This window comes from Miscanthus floridulus, chromosome 13 (assembly GCF_019320115.1).
Source record: "Miscanthus floridulus cultivar M001 chromosome 13, ASM1932011v1, whole genome shotgun sequence".
Lineage (NCBI taxonomy): Eukaryota > Viridiplantae > Streptophyta > Magnoliopsida > Poales > Poaceae > Miscanthus > Miscanthus floridulus.
The window spans coordinates 52,935,474-52,961,851 of NC_089592.1; the positions used below are offsets into that span (position 1 = coordinate 52,935,474).

Sequence of the window (26,378 nt, forward strand, 5' to 3'; positions counted from 1 at the left end):
AAAGCTCATAAGAAGTTCTGCCTATCATCCGCAAACTAATGGGCAAACTGAGCGGGTGAATCAATCTTAGAAGATATGTTGAGAGCTTGTGTCATCTCGGCTAAGGGCTCATGGGAAAAATGGTTACCCCTAGCTGAATTCTCGTACAATAATAGTTATCAAGAGAGCATAAAGATGGCACCATTTGAAGCTTTATATGGCCGGAAGTGTAGAACCCCATTGAACTGGGTAGAAGCCGGTGAAAGGAGATATTATGGAATTGATTTCGTTCAAGAAGCTGAAGAACAAGTCCGTACTATCCAAACCCACATGGCCGCAGCTCAAGCTAGGCAGAAGAGTTATGCTGATCGACGTAGGAAACCTATTGAGTTCGAAGTTGGAGACTTCGTTTATCTGAAAGTCTCACCTATGAAGAGTGTCCAATGCTTTGGTGTGAAGCGAAAGCTTGCGCCGAGATATGTTGGTCCGTTTGAAATCATTGGACAAAGTGGTAAAGTGGCGTACAAGATTCAATTACCTCCTGAGATGAGTGCTATCTTCAATGTCTTTCATGTATCCCAATTGAAGAAATGTCTTCGCGTCCCTGAAGAGAGAGTTCCATTGGGGGATATCGAGTTAAAATCTGATTTGACCTTTGAAGAAAAGCCGGTTCGAGTGATTGACACTTGTGAGCGAGTGACTCGGAGTCGGGTAGTCAAGTTCTATAAAGTCATGTGGAGCAATCAGGGTAGTGAACGCGATGCAACGTGGGAAAGGGAAGACTATTTGAGGGATGGTTATAAGGAATTCTATCAACAATGGTACGCTTTTCAAATCTCGGGACGAGATTTTATAAGGGGGGAGGGCTGTAACACCCCTGGTGTTTAGCTTCCACATTTGCACTGCATTTCATAAACATGAGCATCATGCATCCATTCGTGAACTTATAGCACATGAAACATAATTTCGAAACATTGCAACGTGTTGTATATTTCATGTGTGTTGTTCTTTTATGAAATGTAAAGTGTGCAACACTTAAGTGCACCATGTGCCACTCACTTAGTGAAACAAGATTAGTTAATACTATGCAACAAGATCATGAAACGTGTGAAACATGACTATGAAACAATTGTAACATTTCATGTGTTCTTCATTGTTTCCGTACATACCTTGCTTGATCCTTGTGTGACCAATGTGTGGTGTGGTCAATAATCATCCTAAGTAACTTAGTTACACCTAGAATGTCATTAGGAACAATGTTCATGTTGGTCACTTTGACTAATTAGTTTTCCAAGGCATGGTTTGACCAAATTTGACCCCTGAACCTTTTTGTTTGACTGTTTCAAAAGTGTGACTTAGGATATTTGCATGTCTGAGCAACCTAAAGCAAAGATGTAGAGAATTATGTAAGGAACAAAAGTTATTTTATGGCCATCTCATGAAAATGTGCAAAACATGCTCAAAAACGGCCCACAAGTCAGTTTTGAGGTTGGATTCGACACTTAGAAAATTCCTAGTATGAAACTGAGTTTTCAGTTTCATGAGCTCAACTTTGGCATGATTTTACTCTCCATCCGTTGCGAATTAGACTATGATCCTTTAATAGAAATTGTAGCTGGTATGTAGGTGTACAACTTTCGTGTAGACTGTATTCGCTAATGAGCAACAGATTTGGAGCTAATCACTGTCTAACGTCGCCCGTCAGTCGGTCCACCGAGTAACTGAATTGAAAGTTCAGACGCTACAGTGCCGGCTGGGTTCAGAAAATTACCGCCGCGTGGGGGCGCGCGTCGCCGGTCGACTGACCGCCCAGGCCACGCGCCGTTGGCTGGCCTGACCCACTGCCGGGGTCCTCCGTCTTGAAGCCGCAGCGCACGCCGTGAGCCTCCCAGCGCCACCATTTCATTTCTTCGCTTCCTTCCTTCTCCTCCGCAGCCGCAGCAGCGGAACCACCACCCGCCTTGCCGCCGCGAGCTTCGGCAAGCTCCCGCGCACTCACCACCGCGAAAACGCGCACTACACCTTCACCGAAGCTCCGCCGTGATCCCCTCTTGCTCGTCGTCATCTCCGCGCGGTCATTCGACCTCAGGTGAGGCCGCTGTCGGCGTTCCCACACCGTCGCGCCCTCGCCGGAGATGGCGCTCACCGTGGCCAGCGCACCCCTGCACCCTTCTTCTACCCCTATCCCTCGTCTCGTCTTCCCCAGCTCGCATAGTCGCTCCAGTGAAGACGCTACCTTCCAGGTCGGTCCAGTCCGGCCAGAACGCGGCCGCGCGCCGCCGTGCGCCATGGCCGAGCCGCCGAGCTCCGTGGCCGGAGTACCTCTAGGTCGATTGAGGTTAAGTTAAGTAGGTCAATCGATGCGGGGTGGTAGTGGTAGTCACGCCGGTGAGGTCGATTTCGCCGGAGGAGCCGCCGCCGGTGAGCTGCACCGTCTTCCGCGCCGTCGCAGCCGTGTCCTCTGTTTCGTCTCGCTGACCGGTGGGGTCGGTTGTCAGCCGGGGTCCCACACGTCAGTGGCTAGGGATTTTTAAGGATAGTTCAAAAATACAGTTTTGATTGCTTATTTGATATTTTTGTATCTCCTGTTTTGTAGATCCAAATTGAGTACTTCCAATTTTGTTAGACTCACTATTCGGTCTACTATTTAAGAAAAATATATCTTGAGCATATTTTGTAGAAATTTTGGATGAATTAAATAGGAACTTAAAAGTGTTTTTGAGTGCATGCAAACTTGTTTAAATCATATCTTGAGTTTCTGTGATCCAAAATTGTGAAATTTTGTGGGTAAGCTAGTATTGTATAGTAGAAGCTCTGGTTAAAATTTGAGAGTCATTGCATGTGTAGTTTTTGAGTTATAGATTTTCTTTTTATCACTAGTAGATACTTGTGTGAATTTTTATAAATTTTCTAGGAATCCTATGGCCATGAAACTTGGTAGGTAGTATCTTGGTACCTTATAGATGCTAGGAAAAATATGAAATCTGTTGCTTGACACTTTTCACTAGGGTTTCCTAATTATGCCATTTTAAGCCATTCTGTCTTACCATTTTTGTGTAGGCTGTCGTACTTACTAAAATGGTGTGAAATTTTTATGGTAGTCTACTTGGACCATGTAGGGTCTACTGTAATTTTTGTAGATTTAATGGTGTAGCTTTCATATATGTTTACTATTTCCACTAATTAATTAAATAAATTAAGAAAGGTAGTAAAAGAAATGTTTTGGTGATGAACACTTTACTTTCTGGTGTTCTTGTGATATGTGTGATATATCAGTAAAGTTAGTTTTGTCCAATTAAGTGTTTATATCATAAGTTAGTAATTAATTGTTTGCATTATGTCCCTCTGGACAGATCTGGGGACTTTGAAAGGTTCCCCATGATATTTTGGTTTTCTGTGATTGAGTTGAATACAAGAGTTGTAGATAATCTATGTAGCTAGCTCCTGTCAAAATTTGAGGGCAATTGGCCTAGTAGTTTAGAAACTACAGCTGTTTAAAGTTAGGTTGCAGTTTTTGCTGATTCTCTGCCTTGTGAGGATAGACTTCGGTTGATTGATGAATTCGACCTAGTAAAGGTTTGAATCATGCTTTGAGTTCTGAAAATGTATTATAGACAATTTTATAAGCTTTTCAGGTTGTCTTGTTGCATATCATTTGGATTTATAAATCTTCAGTTATGACTCGTTTACTGCACCGCTACATAGTATTCATTTTTCTGAAATACAGATGCTTGAATGTATGTTGTTGCAAGGTTCTCGTTGATTGTTTAGGGGTTAGCCTAACTTGAGAATATGCTTAGGTGCAGGTGCTAGGTCATTAACGGAAGATGAGCAATTATACCTTAGGTTGTATAAACGTGGTAAGTGAAAGTGATTTGAATAGGGCTTAAGTTGTAACATGCAAACTACAGCGAACATGTGCATTCCCCGAGCATCCCCGACATTCGTACATGTGCATCCATGATATTTATCTTGCGCATTCATGCAATAGGTGTGCCGGAGGGAGTGACGTTGCTGGAGTTCGAGGGAGCCAACCAGGAGGAGGAACCCGAGGTGCAGGAAGCCGACGAAGCAGTCGCCGCGGAGGAATTGCCCGAGTGCCCTGACCACCAGCCTTCCTCGTTCCTGAAAGGCAAGCCCCAGAGCATATTAAGCCTCCTATGTTTTCACAACTACATTGAGTATCTTTTATTGTTGATGATGCATTAAGTATAGGAATTGGTTGGAACCAATTGCTGCATTATATATCCTTCCTTGTCCAGATATCGCACTGAAATCCCATTTAAGTCCAGGACGGGTTAAATGCTTAGCCATGCTTAGTGCGGTAGAAGTCAGGTGATTTCCTGTCACCTGCGAGCTTTAGGATGAGGTGGATCACGGTTGGCTATATTTGCTATCGTGGAAAAGAACCATGTGAATAATGAATTAAGACCGGGCGGGGTCTTGTGTAGGTTTGAACATAGTGACTCCGTCTGAGTCGTTTAAGGACCGATACGCTGTACGTCCTCATGTCATGTTGAACGCAGCCTAACACTTAGCTGGCCGGATAAGTCGTTCCGACCGCGAAGCCTAGTAGCTCAATTCAGGCCGGGAACGCGAGCAGTGGCGGCACTCTGGAGGTAGTAAGGATGTGCGGAGAGCCATTGGCATAAGTCCAAGGCGGGTTAGAATCCCGAACAACCTTGGCAGAGTGGTTCTCTAAGAATGCCGATCTATTCGGACCCGCGACTCCTGAATTGTACCAAAGGTGACTTGTTGCGACCCTGACGGGGAAGCAGGGTTTGTGTTTAGGAATACCCCTCCAGCTGGATAGGAATCGATTCGAATCGCCGTCTCTCCCGGATAGTGAGAACTTGACTGAGCAGCGGCAACGTAGATTCAATTAATTTAACGATATGGTCAAATGGATGATGATAAGGTTGCCACAATGAATACCTGATATGGTTATTAATGTTTGCACCCTAATAAAATGATTGCTTAGTACAGGTGCTAATATAGATGACAGGTTAATGGCTAAAAAGTTACTGCTAGTTCAGGTTAAGAGTTGATTAATAATACTTATGCTTTTCTGCAAAAAGAGAATGTCAGCCAGCTCCACTACATTAAGCTATGCATAATCCTTGGTGTCATTTGTTTGGTTTTCGACGGGTAAGTCTAGCTGAGTACATTCCCGTACTCAGGGTTTATTCCCTCTTGTTGCAGATGACCTTCTATATCAGGGATTCTGCAAGTATTGTCTCCACCCGGCGGGTGATGAGGACTAGATCATGGGCATGATCTCCCTTCTCTTATCTGAATGCTTTTGCGGTCTGTGATCAGCGAACCAGTATGTGTATTTGAACTCGGTGTGTGAGTTAAACTATTTGCTTCCGCATGTTTTACAAGACTTGTTTTGTAATAACAATGACTCTGTGATGATGTAATCTATTTGCAAACATCTGTGAAATGTTGTAACGTACGATATGTTATGTTGGATTACTGTGATCTTGGTTGTATGCAAGTTGGTTTGAAATCCTTCGAGATTTTGGTTGACTACCGGGTTTATATGGGCTCAAGTTCGAGAATTTGATCGTTCCGGCGATTGTTTTTGTACTTGTGCTCTTATAAATTGGTCGGTTCTGTGACACTCTCTACACCATGGGAAGGACCCTATATAGTGACCGAAGTGATCCGACCAGGCGCCTACCGACTAAAGGACGATAATGACAACGTTCTCACCAACACTTGGAACATTGAACGTCTATGTTGTTTTCCCCTAAATTCGGTCTTACCGCTTTTATTCAACACTTGCTCCTGTAAAAGCACCCCAGCCCGAACACTTTTAGCCTAGGTTGCTCGGAGGCTCCATGAGGGTACAATACTAAATACTACCACTCTTTTTACTATCACATGGTAAAAACTTTGTCCCTGAATGAAAGCACATTCCATTCCCTTGATTACCCTATGTGACTTTGTTCTTACTCCCAACCGAACGCACCCAGCCACAACCTATGGTTATGAGCAGCCGAGCCCCGCGGGCCATGCCTAGGTTCTTAAAAGCTACAGCTTACGGAATGAACGGGCAGGTGCAAAAAAGAAAGGATAAAAACAAAAGCTATGCTAGGATAAAAAACAAGGAATGGATAGTGATTCTATCACAAAAATAGAACTGACGTATTCATTGATACAGAAACTATTCACATGGGGGCTCACCCATGAACTCAATGATTACATTTTCTGACTACTTCTACTCCAAGTACTACTGTGGCCACTTGACGGCATCGGCTGACACCAAAGGAGAGGCCACGGCACATGTTGCCAGTCATAACCACCACTGTAAGGGCCCTGCTCACGACTTCGGTGAGCACAATGGGTACCTCAAGAGCCCTGTTTGGTTCCACTCCCACGACTTCGGTAAGCGTAATGGGTACCTCAAGGGTGTCGCACCCATAGATTCTCAGCAGTCGAGGCATGGAGCTCCTGACCTTCTCATGCAGTCAAGGCAGCTCCTAGGTAGGGACAATGCCCGCCAAGGTATGGCCGTCATGGCTAGAAGATATCTCATCAAACTTTATGAATTGGCCAACCTGAGCAGCTGCAAGGACGAAACCTCCCACCGGCTTAGTCCTGAGCGTCTTCCTCTCTGACAAGGCTCGCTCGGAGAAGACTCGCCGAAAGAAGTCCATGTGCGGCTCCATCCTGATGAATGCCTCATAGACAGTGACAAAGCCGGTGATGTATGGCACCCTCCAGTGCGCCACCTCCTTTGGTGGAACCAGCCCCTTCTCGGTGAAGGTGGCCAGCACCATCTCATCCACGATGGGGGACCTCATGAATGGGTCTATGAGTTCTCCTTTCCTTCTCCCTTCCACTATTTAAAGAAGAGGCAGAGTAGTTGAGGAAAGGCGAGAGGATTGGGGCGAGAAACCCTCTCCCTTCCCCCATTCAATGCGGATGGGAAACAACAGGACGCACCCTGATCGATGGGACTCACATTGATCGGTAGAACAGCGCTTGGTCAGACAGGACATGGCCTGGGTATGGCCCACCACTACCGCATGACCAGGAGTGAGAAACAAAGTGCCACCACACGTAGGCGGCTCTCCGTCTTCCCAGGCGGGACTTGGAAGAACTCAAACAATAGGATCTCTATCAGGAGAGACCATCGGGCTTCCTAAGTCAATTGAATGGCTCAAGAAAACATCAAGAGACAGGTAAGGAGCAAAGGGATGCACCATGTGGGCCATGCCGACTCCGTCACGAACGACTAGCATGGATCCCGGTCGAACATTTCTGATTGAAGCTCTTTAAACCCCGTCACTCGAGTCATCAAGCTCTTCATACCCCGTCACTCAAGTCATCAAGGTAACGTTACCAACCCCCACTATTTCTTTATATAAATCATTCATGCATCCATACATGCATTCATTTCATACACCCACGCCCCCGGATGATTCTACCTGAATCGCCTTGGGGCTCAGGGCTAAAGCATTGCGTATGTAGTCAAATGCATCACAATGCTTCATGTTGCATCACGAAGAGGCAGTTGCCTCATTCGACATGAGTGACAACCGATCAGGGCTCGAAGGCTGGCCCACGAAGGGCTTGAGGCCACCTCACGTCAAATAGAGCCTAGGGAGAAAACGTAGATGAGCCCCAAGCAGCCCTCGCCCAGTCTGCCCCAAAGTGGATAGGGTCATCTCAACCTTCTTGTTCGATCCTAAACCTCGCCAAACCCACAAAATCTCTATCGAGGGGAGGCCAGCGGGCCACCTAGGTCAGTCTCCGGAATGACCCAGACATCTGCCGGGTTATAGGTTAAGGAGCAGTGGAATGTCACAAGAGGGCTATGCCAACCCCGTCACAAACAATGGACCCAGATTTCACTTGATCATACCCATTAGTGAGCTCACCAAGCACGTCACTCGAGCCTTAGCAATCAAGGCAAGCGATGTTAGCTCAGCCCCTTCGGTTGTGAGAAACCATGAATGGGGTAACACAAAAAACTCAACCGACCCCTGCCCAAGGACAACAGGGCTCAAGACACCTAAAACTACCTCGACTGCACGGGCTGCACTGATGCCAGGATCCACGAGCTCCATTTCGCCTGATCCATAAACTAACTGCCTCGGCTACATGGGCTACACTAACACTAGGATCCATGAGCTTCGTCTCCCTTGATCCCTAAACTAACTATCTCGGCTACGTAGGCTGCACCAACGCCAGGATCCATGAGCTCTGTCATCCCCAATCTCTAAACTAACTGCCTTGGCTACGCGGGCTGCACCGACACTAGGATCCGTGAGCTCTATCTTGCTCGATCCCTAAACTAACTGCCTCGGCTGCATGGGCTACACCGACGCCAGGATCCATGAGCTTCGTTTAGCCCAATCCCTAAACTAAATGCCTCGGCTGCACCGATGCCAGGATCCATGAGCTTCGTCTCGCCCGATCCCTAAACTAAATGCCTTGGCTACGTGGCCTACACCGACGCCAGGATCTGCGAGCTCCGTCTCACCCTATCCCTAAACTAACTGCCTCAGCTGCGTAGGCTGCACTGATGCCAGGATCTGTGAGCTTCGTCTCTCCTGATCCCTAAAAAACTACATCGGCTGCGCACGACACCTTGGTTGATGACTCTATCTCGACTAAAATGCATGCACACACGCCCGCTGACAAAACCCCCTAGACGATTCTACCCAAATCTCCTAGGGGCTCAGGGGCTACACCCACGGGTGCGCTCACGCACACCCGCTGACGAAACAAATCGTCCCCCGCTGGCAAACATGAAAAATCCCCTAAACAATTCTATCCGAATCGCCCGGGAGCTTGGGGGCTACACCTGTGGGTGCGCTCACGTGCACCCACCGTCAAGACAAAAATCCCCCAGACGATTCTACCCGAATCTATCGGAAGGCCTCGATCCAACTCTGTGGGGGTATTAACCCCTATATCCTTACAGCTAGGCTTGGGCTAGCCTGGACCAGGGGGTCTGGCCCATTAGAAGATGACACACGGCCCGACCAATCTACTCGGAGTCCCACGCAAGGAATCAAGGCAGATTTGGAGATCAAGCAAGATCCTGGTCGGTTAGAATAGGAATCCTTATTCAGCCACCTATGGCAATTGTAACTAGTTAGGATTAGTTTTCAGATCTGTAACCCTACTCCCCAGACTATATAAGGTGGGCAGGGGACCCCTCTAAAAACATCTCTCATTAACATATAGTAATACAATCAGACACAGGACGTAGGTATTACGCCTTCACGGCGGACGAACCTAGATAAAACCTCGTGTCTGTCTTGCATCACCATCTTGTTTGTAGCTTGTGCATCTGTCTGCCGATAATCTACTACCTTCGGCATACCCCTAGATAGACTACAGACCATATTTCATCGACAGTGGCGCACTAGGTAGCGGGTGTGCGTACTGCTCTCCAGACGAACAAGATGGTCATCGTCCCCGGTTCCATGGCTACGCCAAACGGCCTCACGTTCACCATTGGCCAGATCACCTAGACCATTGGCTCCGATGACTTCATCGCCATGACCATGGAGGAGGCATGGATTCAATCTACGTCGACCACTGCTTCACCTGCATTGGCTATGGCTCCGACCACGGTGGATCTGGCTCCGGCCACACTAGCATCGTCTTCAGCCACGCCGATAACCCGTCGTCCGCTTCCTCACTACAAAGGGAGGCAGATCAACAACACCGACCTGCTCGACTCCATCGATCGGGTTGGTACCAAACTTGCTGAAACCCTAGCTCTGGTAAGTTTGATTCAAAGTCAACCTAATGAGCAGGTAACTACTACCCACAATAGATCTACCTGACTAGCTCAGGCTAGTCATCCTACATGACTCGGTATGGATCTCATGGTCACATCTACTCCTAAAGGGCACTCCGTTCACCGCTGACCAACCCCCGCGATGGGTCTTCAGCTCTCCAAGTGCGAAGCCTCGATGGAGAACTACCAGGCTCAGCCCTATGGCCTGCGCAACTTCGTCAACATGGTTCGGATTGAGGAGTATCAAGAAGGATCAGTCTCAAGCTCCTCGTCCGGCATCGCATCTAATGGCTCCGTCCACACCAAGCTCTAGCACCATGACAATGAAGGCGTTGAATATGATCTGGATATCCCAGACCATGCCCCGGGTTTCCCACAATTCACATCCTTCCCACCAAGGCGAGGAGACTTGATCAATGTCATCAGTAACAACGACCACCGGTAGTTGGTGAAATAGAACAAGAAAGGCTAGCACGTGAGGCATGCAATATTGACCAGTTTAATCGCTGACAAGCCGAAGCCGAGGCAGAAGAGGAGGCACGACGCATAAGGGTCCAGCCATGCGACCTTAACAATGCCTTTGATAGGGTGGGGGACAAGCAGGTCTTCAGGACTCCAAGTGCCAATGTAGCTATTGCTATGGCGACAATGCAATGACTACCCAATACCCCGGAAATCTAGGCAGTTCACGATGATATACAAGCTTACCTGACGGTTGCTATGGCCTAGACCACAGAGATTGTAAATCAAGCCTGGGCTCCATCCATCTCAGTTGAATCAAGCCATAGCCGCCAGCACTCAAGTCGCTCATAGCCACCCAACCAATGTGGCTCGTGCAACAACGACCCATCTGACAACCGTCAAGGCAGAAATGGTGGTCATGATGGTGGTCGGGACGAGAACCGCCACGACTACCGGGACAACAACCATCGAGACAACCATGACAATCGCCGTGATAACCACGGTCGTAGGGTTAACCAGGGTGGCAATCGGGATCGCCATGATGGCAATAATGATCTTCGCCATTCCCTCAGAGAACGCGATCTGCGTGATCGCATTGACCAAAGAGCCAACGATCGTGCATCCCATGAAAGCTATTGCCATATGGAATATGATACTACCCATGGCCCTTCGAGTTTGAAGCAGTTTACTCCACACCTTCGCCAAGTCATATGGCCCAAGAACTTCAAGCTCGAAAAACTTTAGAAGTACGACGAAAAGGAGAAACCCAAATTATGGGTCATGCTCTACGAAACCGCGTGCAGATCAGCCATGACCAATGAGCACGTCAAGTCTAATTACTTCCCAGTCACCGTCGGCCATGCAGGCCACCAATGGTAGGTCAGCTTGCTGGCGAACTACTTTGATTCTTGGCAAGAGCTCAAGCAAGCATTCATCGACAACTTCACTGCTACTTGCGAGCAACCCAGCAACAAATATGATCTACAGCGGATTCAAGATCGCAAAGATGAGCCAATGTGTAAGTACGTTTGACGCTTCTCAGAGATGCGCATCAAGGTCCCATCAATCTCCGACAATGAGGCAATCGAGGCTTTCATCACTGGTCTCTGCTTCCACGATGCCCTAAGGGACAAGCTCCTCCACAAGAGACCTGAATCAGTCACAGCGCTCCTAGCCACTGCTAAAAAATATGTGGATGCCAATGATGCTAAAAAGATAATCATCAAAGAAGCATCAAGGGTACCACGCTCCGACCACCCCCCACACCGCGACGACTACCGCGGCAACCGTGGTCGGAATGACAATTTTGATCGCCACAACCAGCGCAGTGATTCCTGCGACCACCGCGACCAGCGTAATCAGCGGCTTAATCGCCGTGACGATTACAGGGGCAAGCATGCTCGGGAAGACGATGGCGAGGTCAACACCATTAAAAAAGGTGGTGGACGTCACAACTATGAAGAAGACTACACCAGAGCATTGAAAGGACCCTGCCAGCTCCATCCCAAGTCAAACCATACCATGGAGAATTGTTGTGTTCTCAAATATATCTACACACGCCAACAGCCTCCGGATACATCTGATAAGCCTAACGACATAGGGGAGCAACGTAACAAAGACAACGACGATGAAGACGCAAATCCCCGTAACAAGTACATCAAGCTAACCGATTGTGTCCACACCATCATTGGGGGCAAAGTGTCCATCGAGACCAAATGAGAACGCAAGCTGCTCGCCCGCGCTTGCTTGAACGTGGCCAATGTCGACAACCTCATTGCCGATCCGTGGCTCCCTCCTTGGTCTCACCACGAGATCCCCTTTAGTAGAAAGGACCAATGGGCTACAATACCTGAGCTAGGGCGTTTTCCTTTGGTTCTCGATCCTTGTATCAACAAGGTTTAGTTTGACAGAGTGCTGATTGATGGCGGCAATTCCATCGATATACTGTTCAAGAATAGTTTGCTAGCCCTAAAGATAACCCAAGCTGATCTTAAGCCATACGAGGCACAGTTCTGGGGTGTTCTCCCCGGACAGAGCTCTACACCTCTTGGGCAGATCATGTTACCTATGCAATTTGGTACCCTAGACCACTTCCGCACCAACTACGTCAACTTTGTGGTCGCTGACTTCGAAGGCACCTACCATGCTATCCTTGGTCGACTAGTGCTCACCAAGTTCATGGCCATACCTCACTACAGGTATTTGGTGCTTAAGATGCCTACTGAGAAAGGGGTTCTAACTCTCAGGGGCAACGTATACGTAGTTTATACATGTGAGGATGACAACTTTAAAATAGCAGAGGCTCACAACCTCTCTATTCACATGGCCGAGACCACGCTCGACGCCAAGAAGACCCCAGCTGACCACCTGGAGATCCTAGAGCTCAAGGCCCCATGCAAGAACATCAAGTCCAAAGAGCACAAAGCGATCCAGCTGGTCGACAGTGATCCTAGCAAAACGGCCCTTATCGGGGCCAACCTGGATCCTAAATAGGAAGACGCGCTTGCCAGGTTCTTGAGGAGCAACATGAGTGTGTTCACATGGAAACCCGCTGACATGCCCGACGTACCTCGAAACTTGATCGAGCACTCCTTAAATGTCGATGGCAAGGCCAAACATATCAAGCAAAAGCTACGATGGTTCGCTTGCGACAAAAAGGAGGCTATTAGGGTATAAGCTGTAACACCCCTGGTGTTTGCCTTACATTGGTGCATCTGCATTGCATCACATAAGCACATTCATATCATTACCACATGTGCATCATTCTATGTTTCCATGTTGCAACACGATGTTCTTTACTGCTCATGTATGTTTGTACCTTCTGTGGTGTCTGTGTGTTATGCCTAGTACCCTAGAGGGGTTGTACATGTCCCATGTACTAGGGTCCAGTGTTTCAACGGATTGTTTCGCTTGTTTCAAGTTAACATTCCATGTGTTGCAAATGCATGTTTAAATTGATTTGAGAAGCTAGAGCAATTGCATCACATGCAAATGAATGTGGTGACCCACCAAAACACCCTAGCTACATTTATAATGTCATTAGGAACAATGTTCATAAAGGTCATTAGTCCAAATTAGGTTTCTAAGCCCTAGTTGACTCATGTTGACCCTAGAACTAGTTTTGTTTGACTATTTAAAAAGTGCAGCTTGGAGTGTTTGCATGGAGGAGCACCCTTAAGAAAAGTTGTAGTAAACTTGCTAAGGAACAAAAGTTGTTTTATGGTCATCTCATGAAAATGATCAGAACACCCTCAAAAGTGGCCCACATGGCAGAATTGGGGCTGTTTTAGACTTAGCAAATTTTGCTAAGTGTTAAGCTGTTTTACAGTTTCGGGGTTCATACTTTGGAACAATGTAACTCCCAATCTAGGTCGATCCAGCTCTAACTCATGTTGACAAAGTTGTAGTTCCCATGTAGCTCTACATCTTGTATTACTGAAATTGTGGCAAAGGACGAACATATTTGGAGTTATGGATCGTTGAAAATGGAGTTTCAGTCGAAGAAACATGGACGTTGATTCAGACGCAAGCTAGCTCGGTGGCCGACCGGCCACAGACCGGCGACGCCGCGTGGATGCGCCGTGGCGCCCGTACGTCGTCGCTGGCCCCTCCGGTCAGGGCTCGACATCCATAAAGACCGCCCCGACGCCCTCAGTTCGCTGCCCTCTCCAATCTCTCCCTCTCCCTTCCCCTTCCCTCTCCTGCTTCCAGGAGACGGCACCATGCCGCCGCCATGAACGCCGTGCTGCCAGACTCCCTCCTCTATGCCGCCAAGCGAAGCTCTGCCGCCAGCGCTGCTGCCCCTCGGCCTCCCCATGCCCAGCTCCACGCTCGTGCCGTACAACGCCACTACCACGTCGCCTCGCCGCTGCCATAGCCGGCCGCCGCCGAGGCATGTCGCCCATGCACGTGGCTGGACCTTCCTAGGACAATGCCGGCCAAGCCGAGGCCACCGGCGAGTGCGCGTGGGCCTCCCGGTGCTCCGCCGCCGCTCCACCATCGCCGACGAGCCCCCTACGACCGTCACCGACGAGCCACAGTGCCTCCTCTGCTTCCTAATCCCGTTAGGGACTGTTTACTAGAATTCGACGAAAGTCAGGGGCCTAACTGCAATGTCATTGACTCAAGTGAATAGTGCTTCCGAGGACCTATTTGTTGTAAATCGGGTAAAAGTTTAAAACTTCATAGTAAATCATAGGAAATTTGTAAAATAGCAAATGAGGACTTTTTGGAATCCTTGTGAAGTTTTCTATGCAGTAGATCTATAATCTTTCATGTTTTAGTTTAAAATTTAAGCTGTGAAAATGGATTTATGCATCTAGGTTTTCAATTCTAGTTGTATTTGTCTTTTTCATAACTGCAGTTGTAGGGCTCCAAATGAAGTGAAATTTTTGTGGCATGCTACTCATGTGATGTTTGATGTGTGGTAAAAATTTCAGGATTTTAGGCTTGATCAGTTTAGAGATATGAAAAATAACAAATGACATATGCTGCTTTGCTTCTATTCTGGACAGTTCTGCATGTATGCATTGTTTGGCTCAGTTAAGTTATGAATCATGCCTTGTTGATAATAAATGAGTTGTAGTAATTTTCATAAGCTTTTCAAAAAGCTAAAGAGCACAATTTTTGGTTAAGTATGTGTTTAGCTATAGTTGTTTAAAGTACTGTGGCAGTTTCTGCCCAAACCCAGACAGGGTTGCTTTGTGTGCCATGTGTGACCTTGTTAGTAGCAGAATTAGTTCTAGATGTTTATAGAAAAGTTGTTCAAAATTTGTTAAGCTTTCCAAAAATTCCAGAACCATATTTATTGGACATGTGGAACTCAACTTATAGCTGTTTAAAGTAGCATATCAGTTTCTGTTCATGTTTTGGATATAGATGTCTTCCTTGGTTTAATTGACCTTGTTAACTATGAAATCATCTTAAGATGATAATAAGAAAGTTGTAGGTAACTTTATAAGCTTTCCATAAAGTTAAGAATCATGTTTGTTGGAGGTCTAGAACTCCATTTATGCTTCTCTAAAGTTCCTATAAGTTTTCTGTCCATAGCTGTGCCTCTGCTGTTTAGGCTGCTGGTGCAAGTGTTACATGTGCAACTAGTTTCATGGTGTAAATGATGTTTACTGTAGTTTTGGTAAATACAAAAGTCGTAGATGATTATCTTATCTTGCTTGTGTTAAATTTTCATGATCCTAGGTCTGATAGTTTAGGAGTTGCATGCTTAATAAGTCTACTGTCAGATTTTGATTACATTCTACGCAGACTTAAAATATTAGCATGTTTGGTCATGATAACTTGGGAATCATGCTGAGATGATTAAAGATGAAATGTGGATAATTTCCTAAGCTTTCCAGAATGTCTTGTTTTATATCATTTGGATTTATAAAACTCCAGATATGATTGATTTATGAAGCTGTTGTTTGCAAGTCCAGAAATTGGCATATTCCGGTTATAGTTGTTGCTTCACCTTGACTTGCTTTGCATGTTGCTAGGTGTGGTTCACGTCCTTGGTAATTAAGTTAAATACACCTGAGATCTTGTGAGACTTATGTGCCATGTATAATATTCTTTGTTATCTTAGCATGATAGATTGTGTGATGTTAAGTTAAGCATCGCAAAGTACTTAAGTGTGTTTAGTGTAAACGATGCTTGTCTTGCTTGCTATTTGTGATGCGTCTCATGGTACTATTCTTCATATTCATGCACTTGCATCTTGCATCTCATCTAGGTACGCTAGATGCACCACGTGAAGGACGAGATGTTGGAGCCAAACCCGAAGATGGTGTTGGTGGATCCCTCCCGAGGATGGAAGGACCCTGGAGTGCATGCCTAGAGTGGAGACGTCGTCAAGACGGAGCAAGCTAACTTGACTGATTCGTGTCGGATCCCAGGCAAGCCCCGGAGCATATTAAGCCTCCTAATTTCTGAAATGCAGTTACAGTATTATTGTTACATATATATATTGTTGCATTAAGTTTAGGTGTTGGATGCAAACAATTGCTGCATTGGTTACCCAATCCTTGTCCAGATATTGTTACCCTGAATCCTATGTAGCTCAGGCTCGAGTAGTGCTTAGCCCTGCTTAAACGCGGTAGAAGTCGGGTGATTTCCTGTCACCTGCGAGATATAGGAATATACATGTGGCACGGTTGGCTATATTTGCTATCGTGGAAAAGAACCAGTCTTAAATTGAAATGAAGACCGGACGGAGGCTTGCCGGTTTGCAGTGACTCCATCTGCGTCGCTTAAGGACTGATTCTTGGAGCCTTTCCTGTTCATGTTGAACGCATGCCTCTCTCTTAGTTGGCCGGGTCTGGAGACCGACCGCGAAGCCGAGTAGCTCAACTCAGGCCGGGAGTCGATAAGTATAAAGTACGCCTCGGAAGGGAGCCGTAGGCGTGAGTCCAAGGGCAGGTGATTTAAAAGTCCTGATCATCCTGGCAGAAGGGTAATCCCTGAGAGCGCTGGCGCTGATCGAACCCGCGAATTTGGTTCCTGAGTTGTACCAAAGGTAACCCACGGCTACTCTTGCTAAGTATGCCAGGGTGAGAGTTAGGAATACCCCCTCAGCTGAGTTGTAATTCGATTCGAATCGCCGTCTCTCCCGGTTAGTGAGAACTTGATGGGCTTATCTCCAATGTAGATACACTTAATAACATAATGGTTCGGCAATGATGATATGATGATGATAGCCTTATTATACCTGCTATGGTTAATATTGTTTGCTCCTAATAAGTGAGTGCTCTAGTACAGGTGCTAATCTAGTGGACAGGTAAATGATGATAAGCTTGATGCTAAGTTTAAATTGGTTACTATAATCATAAGCTCTTTTATGCAACTGTGTCAAGCTAGCCCACCTAAAAGGCCTTGCATGATCCTTGGTGTCTTTTATTCTGGTTTCGACGGGTAAGTCTGGCTGAGTACCTTCTCGTACTCAGGGTTTATCCCACCATGTTGCAGGTGAAGTTCTCGGCCTGTTGAAGATGGTGGCTAACCGCCAATGGGCTCGGTGATTCTATAGTTACTTCTCATCTATATGCTTTTGTCGGATGATGTCACTTATGCTAGCAAGGTATTTGGAACATATATTAATGTAATCTTTTGAAAGCTATGTTGTTTTCACTAATCGGTTTTGAAACCCAAACTTGTACTATTATTTGTGAAACCATGTGTAATATTATTTTCCGCTGCAACCCTGCGTATGTGATGTGTATTTGCTTAATCACGCGATCTTGGTTGTGATGTTGATTTACCGAGGTCTTTAGGGACACTCGGCAGACTACCGGGTTTATATGAGTGAAAGTATGTGTGTGTCAACGTGTTAGCGGGGACAGCCGTACTTGATCTCGTATAAATTGGGCGGTTCTATTACAGCTGGCATCAGAGCAAGATTAAGCATAATACTGTCATGTATATTGTTTTAAAAACAAAGTTTTGGTTTTCAAAAGGTCTATTTTAACTAAAACTTTAGCTACAGTCAAATTTGTCAAAACTAATTTGCAAAACTATGCTAGCGACATCATCCTTTATGCCCAGTTAAGGACTATTAGGTGGCTATCTAAGTACTAACATGGGGGTTTTTACTTTCGTCGTCCATACGGCGTGCTATTGTATGGATGCCATTCACTTGAATGGTAATGTATGGATCAATTGCCTCTACGCCCAGGTAAGTGTGAGTTGTGAGAGCATGACCGTCCAACTGTCGGTCTAGGGGAAAGTTAGCTGTGGTTACTGGAATATTTACATGTCACACACATGTATATATGAAGGTACTTAATTGCGGGTATATTTATCGGGTAGCTATGGATATCAAAGTATATACATTTGGGGATGTATATATGCAGGGTATCTTAGTTTACTACTTTCATTGTGTGCTTATTTATCTCTTGTGGGGATGGGCTGCAATGAAATTGCCTGCAGGTACGCTAACCACGAATGCGTAGATTGAATATAGCTGACGACTAGCTATATATCGAGAGAGTACGTGTTATGCCATCGACATAGAACGTGATTGCCGCCTTAGGCTGGCAATTTTGTGAGGACGAATAGGATGAGCATGCATCATGATTGTGCTTGTGCATAAATATGCTTCCCTCACCTTATTCTAATACTAAGTAACTTGTGATCAATGTGATGTAACTATCTTCCCTGTGTGAAGCTAGACAAAATGCCTTGTCCCATGCTGCTTGAATAGCTATGCTTGTAGGTAGTGTGTGATTAGTTTTGTCTTGTATGTTTGCTTCCAAAGGAAATAGATGACAAGTTATTAATTGGCAAAAACTCACCCCTTCGAAAACTAAATTGCTAAATGTAAGTAAAACTTGTTTTGTAGAGCTATCCACCTACTCCGTAAAAAGGGAAATAAAAGATAACAGTGCCTTACCACCATGTTTTGCCTGATATGTGTAGTGGTGTTGTTGTAGGTGACTGCTTATTATGTACGAGCTTTGTGCTTAATAATAGTCGCTTAAGCTAATCGGATTGAGTGTTTCGAAATGCTCGCTTAAGACCATGATGTAGGCGTGGGTGCTCGTTATCTTGGTAGTGTCGTAGTTGTCACCCTTTTGCCCTCGGTAAGCATATGAGTGTGGAAGAGCGCTATCCTGGAGCAGCGTCCAAGTTTTGATAATCTCAGGGTTGTCGTCTACAATTAAGTTCTCTCTTAGGAACCCGAGCCTGTACACATGGTCGCTAGCCTTGAACGTTGTGCTACGAAGACTTTATCTATGCCTTTGCTTGACCTTAGGCCCAAGCTTAGTTCCCTTGAATGCTTGCTTGTTTCATGGTTATCCCGCTCCTATGTGGGAGGACCCTGCTCAAAAAAAATCCTTGTTAGATCTTATTGCTCCTTCGTTTACAAATGATCTAGTGCAACGCTAATCGCTATCTATCCTAGCTTTGGAACCTTTTCCTCACAGATCATGTCATTGCTTTATCAACTCAATCCCTAGTTAGTGCAATGGCTCTGTCCCTCGAATCTCGTGTATTTTGTCTCCAACTCCTTCAAGTCTCTGGATGTTTATCAGTCTTGATCTCCTGTTGCTGCTCGACAGGACCAAATCTCATGTTAATCTTTATCTGGTAATCACTTTGGTGGACATAAGGCGTATATGGAATTTAAGCAAGAGTCTCCTGCTTAGTTGCCTTCAGCAATTAGGCTATGTTCTTTTGCGCTGTGTTTTGATCTTCTGCTCGCCTCCTTGTTGATTCCTAACCTTATGACTATCCTTGTTTGCTATCCCTCTTTTGTACAATGCTTGTTCTTACAATCTAATTGGTGCCACTAGAAGTTTCACTTTGGTTGTATGTTCAGTAATGGTGCCACGATTAGCGATCTACGGTGCCGCGACGGAACCTAGGGCCTCCTTGTGGGCGGCCGATGCATGGTTGTGCTGCTGGGTGCGCGCTGGTATCGAGGTTTCTAGTCATGATCCATTGCCAAACTGTACCGATGTGTTATTTCCACGTGAGCTCTTCCTTGGTTATCTCTCCATATCTTATCGAAGATCCATATATCAGACCAAAAGTAGTAGAGCTTCCTTTTGAAGTCACAAAAAGGATACCCTTGAAGAACTGGTCACTAACATAAACATTAACAGACTACAAGAGGTGGTAGACAAGTGACTCCACTTGGTTGACCCAGTATTGACGTCCGTCACCTAGTGAACAACTTATGTCATCATTGTTGGATCAGAAAGGCACACAACACTTAATGTTGGACAAGTGGTTAGTCAGATAAGAAGCGAACGTCACAGTATGATTATGACCTGGCTATCCAAGTCTTGATTATTATGTGCATGCTGATCGCACAGTCGAGATCAACAATCTCTAGTGTGACCCCTTGTCTGCTGACTTCGATGGCGACCGTCTATTTGTGCCTCGATTGCAATTCTTGTTGTGGTCAAGAGTAAGAAAATTGGAACTTTGAGTGTTGAGAGACAACTGATTAGTTACTAATCGGAAGCTTAACCTCCAGCTAGGTGACAACTTTTGCTAATTATGAAGGCTATGTCTCGCGGAGCAATGTAAGCAACGAAACAACAAGTCAATTGGAAATGCAACTACTGCCTTGTTTTCCAAAACCTGTGCTATCAAGTCAATTCCATCTTGGACAATTACACAGATAGTACAAGACATTGTATCGGCTATGTAGGAGCTAGCGAAAGCATGTCCCTAGTTTCAGTCAGCATCTTTGTGCCCTAAGGTGCCACTAACACAAGTGTTCGGACTCTATTGGATGAAGTGCCGAAGGATATATAGGAATGGTTCCTTATCTCTATAGGACAGTCCCTTCATGAAGAGGATGCTTTGTGTCCTAAAAACATAGTCACGAGTCCAATGCTTGTGCATCATCAAGTTAGTGTCTAACTCAAACGAATTAGGTTGTTTCCTGAGGACCACATATGGAAAACCTTAGTCTATATCCTCAGAGAAAAGAGTTGTTGCTGCTATACAAAGAGATCGAGAGTATAGAACACACACCACAACGTGTGAAGCAAAGAAAGAGAAGCACGAGAAATCTGTCCAGATTTTAGAGTACCAAAACCGAACATCTTCAAGCCAACGATTAGTGACCCGAACATTATTGGAATGACCTCAAACTTTGGTGACCTCATTCCTCACTTAGGATAAGTCAATTCCTTAAGTTGTTCGAGTATTGGTTGAGTAAAACATCGGATTTAAGAGATATCTTGTCGGCTCGCTTTGCTGCCATTTCAGAACAGAGCAGTTTTGGTAGATGAATTGTTTGGATGGTCAAATGGTGTCCGGTTGAGTTGAATTTTGGTGAGTAGTTAGAAGACCCATGGATCTACATGCCCACCAAAATTTGTGCATATTGGAGCAGTAGATTGTGAGATATGAATAGAAAACAAAAGGGTACAGAATCTACAATTTCGCTGTGACTGCGATCATCCTTTGCATTAGACGGATGTGTTTGTAATTTATGCCAAGAAATTACAACTTATAGGTGTATTGCTGTTAGACAACCCTCCATACCCTTGAGGAGACTAATTGCACCCCTATGTGCCTTGCTTTTGCCCTCTTAGATCAGCAATGTGTGAGCAGTCAAGGTGTTCTAGAAGTCAAATTGTGCCCTTGCAATTCGAAAGTAATTGGAAAGGTGTCAAACCATAGATTTTTGGATTATGGCTTTTGAGATATTGATGGACCTAAGAATGGAAGCCTCGACGTCAAATATAGTTTAAGAAAGCTAGTTTTGCTACGATGCAAGTCAACCCAACTTGCTGTGCAACTGCACCACGAAGGCAAATTTTACTTAACCTGCTTGGTAGTGAACTAGTCCCTAGTTTTGTGATTACTTGCAACTTATATTGTCCTCCAAGCCTCTCTAACATCCTTCTGCGTCAATGGTTCTCCAATGCTGATATGCCTTTGGTACCTTATATGTGTTTCTACCCAATAGGTTGCCTCAGATTCAACCCAGATTACTGTTGCAACTTGGATCCAAAGGCTCCCTAAGGAATGATCATCGGGAACGTTGAGCTGACTGAGTCAGCTATTACATTTACCACTCACTCAACAGACTCAGATAACACAGTGTTGTTACCAGAAAGAGCACTGCACACATGGAACATTATGTAGCTTTCCATCAGTTGACATATGAGTGATTGCACCGCTTCAACCAACTTGGATATTGGTTAACTAGCTTCTCATACCCTCAAAGGATGTTTACCCAGTCTATGATCACATCCTTTACGAGAAGTTGTGCTCAAGCCACTTGAGTAGAGAACTGCTTTTCAGACCTTAGGAGCCAATATAACCCCGTTGTAAGGAATATACGTCAACCGACTGCGATCTAGTGCAAAGTCCATCTGTTTATGTTATATCCACTAGGGAAGTAGATGTTACAAGTATTTAGTCTACGCTTGTATCACTCTTCGTACATCGTGGACGAAGTACGCAGGACAGTGCTATCTTGGATTCCTTCCAATGTAACGATGCTTTATGGATGCCAACGAAGGAAATTCTTCAGACAATAGCTTATGACAAAGAGCAAGTATCAAAAAGTGTCGTGACCAAATTAGCCTCTCTGATACTCCAAAGTTAAGTAGCCTAATGCTATCACTGATGTTGGGAACTGGATGACAAGTTTCTCTTCCCTTAAAAGTCTTTCGCACCGAATCTCGGGACGCGATTCCTTTAAGGGGGGAGGGCTGTAACACCCCTGGTGTTTGCCTTACATTGGTGCATCTGCATTGCATCACATAAGCACATTCATATCATTACCACGTGTGCATCATTCTATGTTTCCATGTTGCAACATGGTGTTCTTTACTGCTCATGTATGTTTGTACCTTCTGTGGTGTCTGTGTGTTATGCCTAGTACCCTAGAGGGGTTGTACATGTCCCATGTACTAGGGTCCAGTGTTTCAACGGATTGTTTCGCTTGTTTCGAGTTAACATTCCATGTGTTGCAAATGCATGTTTAAATTGATTTGAGAAGCTAGAGCAATTGCATCACATGCAAATGAATGTGGTGACCCACCAAAACACCCTAGCTACATTTATAATGTCATTAGGAACAATGTTCATAAAGGTCATTAGTCCAAATTAGGTTTCTAAGCCCTAGTTGACTCATGTTGACCCTAGAACTAGTTTTGTTTGACTATTTAAAAAGTGCAGCTTGGAGTGTTTGCATGGAGGAGCACCCTTAAGAAAAGTTGTAGTAAACTTGCTAAGGAACAAAAGTTGTTTTATGGTCATCTCATGAAAATGATCAGAACACCCTCAAAAGTGGCCCACATGGCAGAATTGGGGCTGTTTTAGACTTAGCAAATTTTGCTAAGTGTTAAGCTGTTTTACAGTTTCGGGGTTCATACTTTGGAGCAATGTAACTCCCAATCTAGGTCGATCCAGCTCTAACTCATGTTGACAAAGTTGTAGTTCCCATGTAGCTCTACATCTTGTATTACTGAAATTGTGGCAAAGGACGAACATATTTGGAGTTATGGATCGTTGAAAATGGAGTTTCAGTCAGAGAAACGTGGACGTTGATTCAGACGCAAGCCAGCTCGGTGGCCGACCGGCCATAGACCGGCGACGCCGCGTGGATGCGCCGTGGCGCCCGTACGTCGTCGCTGGCCCCTCCGGTCAGGGCTTGACATCCATAAAGACCGCCCCGACGCCCTCAGTTCGCTGCCCTCTCCAATCTCTCCCTCTCCCTTCCCCTTCCCTCTCCTGCTTCCAGGAGACGGCACCATGTCGCCGCCATGAACGCCGTGCTGCCAGACTCCCTCCTCTATGCCGCCAAGCGAAGCTCTGCCGCCAGCGCTGCTGCCCCTCGGCCTCCCCATGCCCAGCTCCGCGCTCGTGCCGTACAATGCCACTACCGCGTCGCCTCGCCGCTGCCATAGCCGGCCGCCGCCGAGGCATGTCGCCCATGCACATGGCTGGACCTTCCTAGGACAATGCCGGCCAAGCCAAGGCCACCGGCGAGTGCGCGCGGGCCTCCCGGTGCTCCGCCGCCGCTCCACCATCGCCGACGAGCCCCCTACGACCGTCACCGACGAGCCACAGTGCCTCCTCTGCTTCCTAATCCTGTCAGGGACTGTTTACTAGAATTCGACGAAAGTCAGGGGCCTAACTGCAATGTCATTGACTCAAGTGAATAGTGCTTCCGAGGACCTATTTGTTGTAAATCGGGTAAAACTTTAAAACTTCATAGTAAATCATAGGAAATTCGTAAAATAGCAAATGAGGACTTTTTGGAATCCTTGTGAAGTTTTCTATGCAGTAGATCTATAATCTTTCATGTTTTAGTTTAAAATTTTAGCTGTGAAAATGGATTTATGCATCTAGGTTTTCAATTCTAGTTGTATTTGTCTTTTTCATAACTGCAGTTGTAGGGCTCCAAATGAAGTGAAATTTTTGTGGCATGCTACTCATGTGATGTTTGATGTGTGGTAAAAATTTCAGGATTTTAGGCTTGATCAGTTTAGAGATATGAAAAATAACAAATGACATATGCTGCTTTGCTTCTATTCTGGACAGTTCTGCATGTATGCATTGTTTGGCTCAGTTAAGTTATGAATCATGCCTTGTTGATAATAAATGAGTTGTAGTAATTTTCATAAGCTTTTCAAAAAGCTAAAGAGCACAATTTTTGGTTAAGTATGTGTTTAGCTATAGTTGTTTAAAGTACTGTGGCAGTTTCTGCCCAAACCCAGACAGGGTTGCTTTGTGTGCCATGTGTGACCTTGTTAGTAGCAGAATTAGTTCTAGATGTTTATAGAAAAGTTGTTCAAAATTTGTTAAGCTTTCCAAAAATTCCAGAACCATATTTATTGGACATGTGGAACTCAACTTATAGCTGTTTAAAGTAGCATATCAGTTTCTGTTCATGTTTTGGATATAGATGTCTTCCTTGGTTTAATTGACCTTGTTAACTATGAAATCATCTTAAGATGATAATAAGAAAGTTGTAGGTAACTTTATAAGCTTTCCATAAAGTTAAGAATCATGTTTGTCGGAGGTCTAGAACTCCATTTATGCTTCTCTAAAGTTCCTATAAGTTTTCTGTCCATAGCTGTGCCTCTGCTGTTTAGGCTGCTGGTGCAAGTGTTACATGTGCAACTAGTTTCATGGTGTAAATGATGTTTACTGTAGTTTTGGTAAATACAAAAGTCGTAGATCATTATCTTATCTTGCTTGTGTTAAATTTTCATGATCCTAGGTCTGATAGTTTAGGAGTTGCATGCTTAATAAGTCTACTGTCAGATTTTGATTACATTCTACGCAGACTTAAAATATTAGCATGTTTGGTCATGATAACTTGGGAATCATGCTGAGATGATTAAAGATGAAATGTGGATAATTTCCTAAGCTTTCCAGAATGTCTTGTTTTATATCATTTGGATTTATAAAACTCTAGATATGATTGATTTATGAAGCTGTTGTTTGCAAGTCCAGAAATTGGCATATTCCGGTTATAGTTGTTGCTTCACCTTGACTTGCTTTGCATGTTGCTAGGTGTGGTTCACGTCCTTGGTAATTAAGTTAAATACACCTGAGATCTTGTGAGACTTATGTGCCATGTATAATATTCTTTGTTATCTTAGCATGATAGATTGTGTGATGTTAAGTTAAGCATCGCAAAGTACTTAAGTGTGTTTAGTGTAAACGATGCTTGTCTTGCTTGCTATTTGTGATGCGTCTCATGGTACTATTCTTCATATTCATGCACTTGCATCTTGCATCTCATCTAGGTATGCTAGATGCACCACGTGAAGGACGAGATGTTGGAGCCAAACCCGAAGATGGTGTTGGTGGATCCCTCCCGAGGATGGAAGGACCCTGGAGTGCATGCCTAGAGTGGAGACGTCGTCAAGACGGAGCAAGCTAACTTGACTGATTCGTGTCGGATCCCAGGCAAGCCCCGGAGCATATTAAGCCTCCTAATTTCTGAAATGCAGTTACAGTATTATTGTTACATATATATATTGTTGCATTAAGTTTAGGTGTTGGATGCAAACAATTGCTGCATTGGTTACCCAATCCTTGTCCAGATATTGTTACCCTGAATCCTATGTAGCTCAGGCTCGAGTAGTGCTTAGCCCTGCTTAAACGTGGTAGAAGTCGGGTGATTTCCTGTCACCTGCGAGATATAGGAATATACATGTGGCACGGTTGGCTATATTTGCTATCGTGGAAAAGAACCAGTCTTAAATTGAAATGAAGACCAGACGGAGGCTTGCCGGTTTGCAGTGACTCCGTCTGCGTCGCTTAAGGACTGATTCTTGGAGCCTTTCCTGTTCATGTTGAACGCATGTCTCTCTCTTAGTTGGCCGGGTCTGGAGACCGACCGCGAAGCTGAGTAGCTCAACTCAGGCCGGGAGTCGATAAGTATAAAGTACGCCTCGGAAGGGAGCCGTAGGCGTGAGTCCAAGGGCAGGTGATTTAAAAGTCCTGATCGTCCTGGCAGAAGGGTAATCCCTGAGAGCGCTGGCGCTGATCAAACCCGCGAATTTGGTTCCTGAGTTGTACCAAAGGTAACCCACGGCTACTCTTGCTAAGTATGCCAGGGTGAGAGTTAGGAATACCCCCTCAGCTGAGTTGTAATTCGATTCGAATCGCCGTCTCTCCCGGTTAGTGAGAACTTGACGGTCTTATCTCCAATGTAGATACACTTAATAACATAATGGTTCGG

At 45.2% G+C, this 26,378-nt stretch overlaps 1 protein-coding gene across 1 annotated transcript in view; it reads left to right on the forward strand.

The window, feature by feature from the left end:
* The window catches only part of LOC136499816 (gibberellin 2-beta-dioxygenase 3-like), a 12,278-nt gene extending 10,607 nt beyond the window's left edge, over window positions 1–1,671 (forward strand). Inside the window, exon 5 of the mRNA XM_066495336.1 lies at window positions 1,649–1,671. Within this exon, the coding sequence (XP_066351433.1) occupies window positions 1,649–1,671 (23 nt within the window). The remainder of the gene's footprint in view (window positions 1–1,648) is intronic.
* Window positions 1,672–26,378: the final 24,707 nt, after the last annotated feature.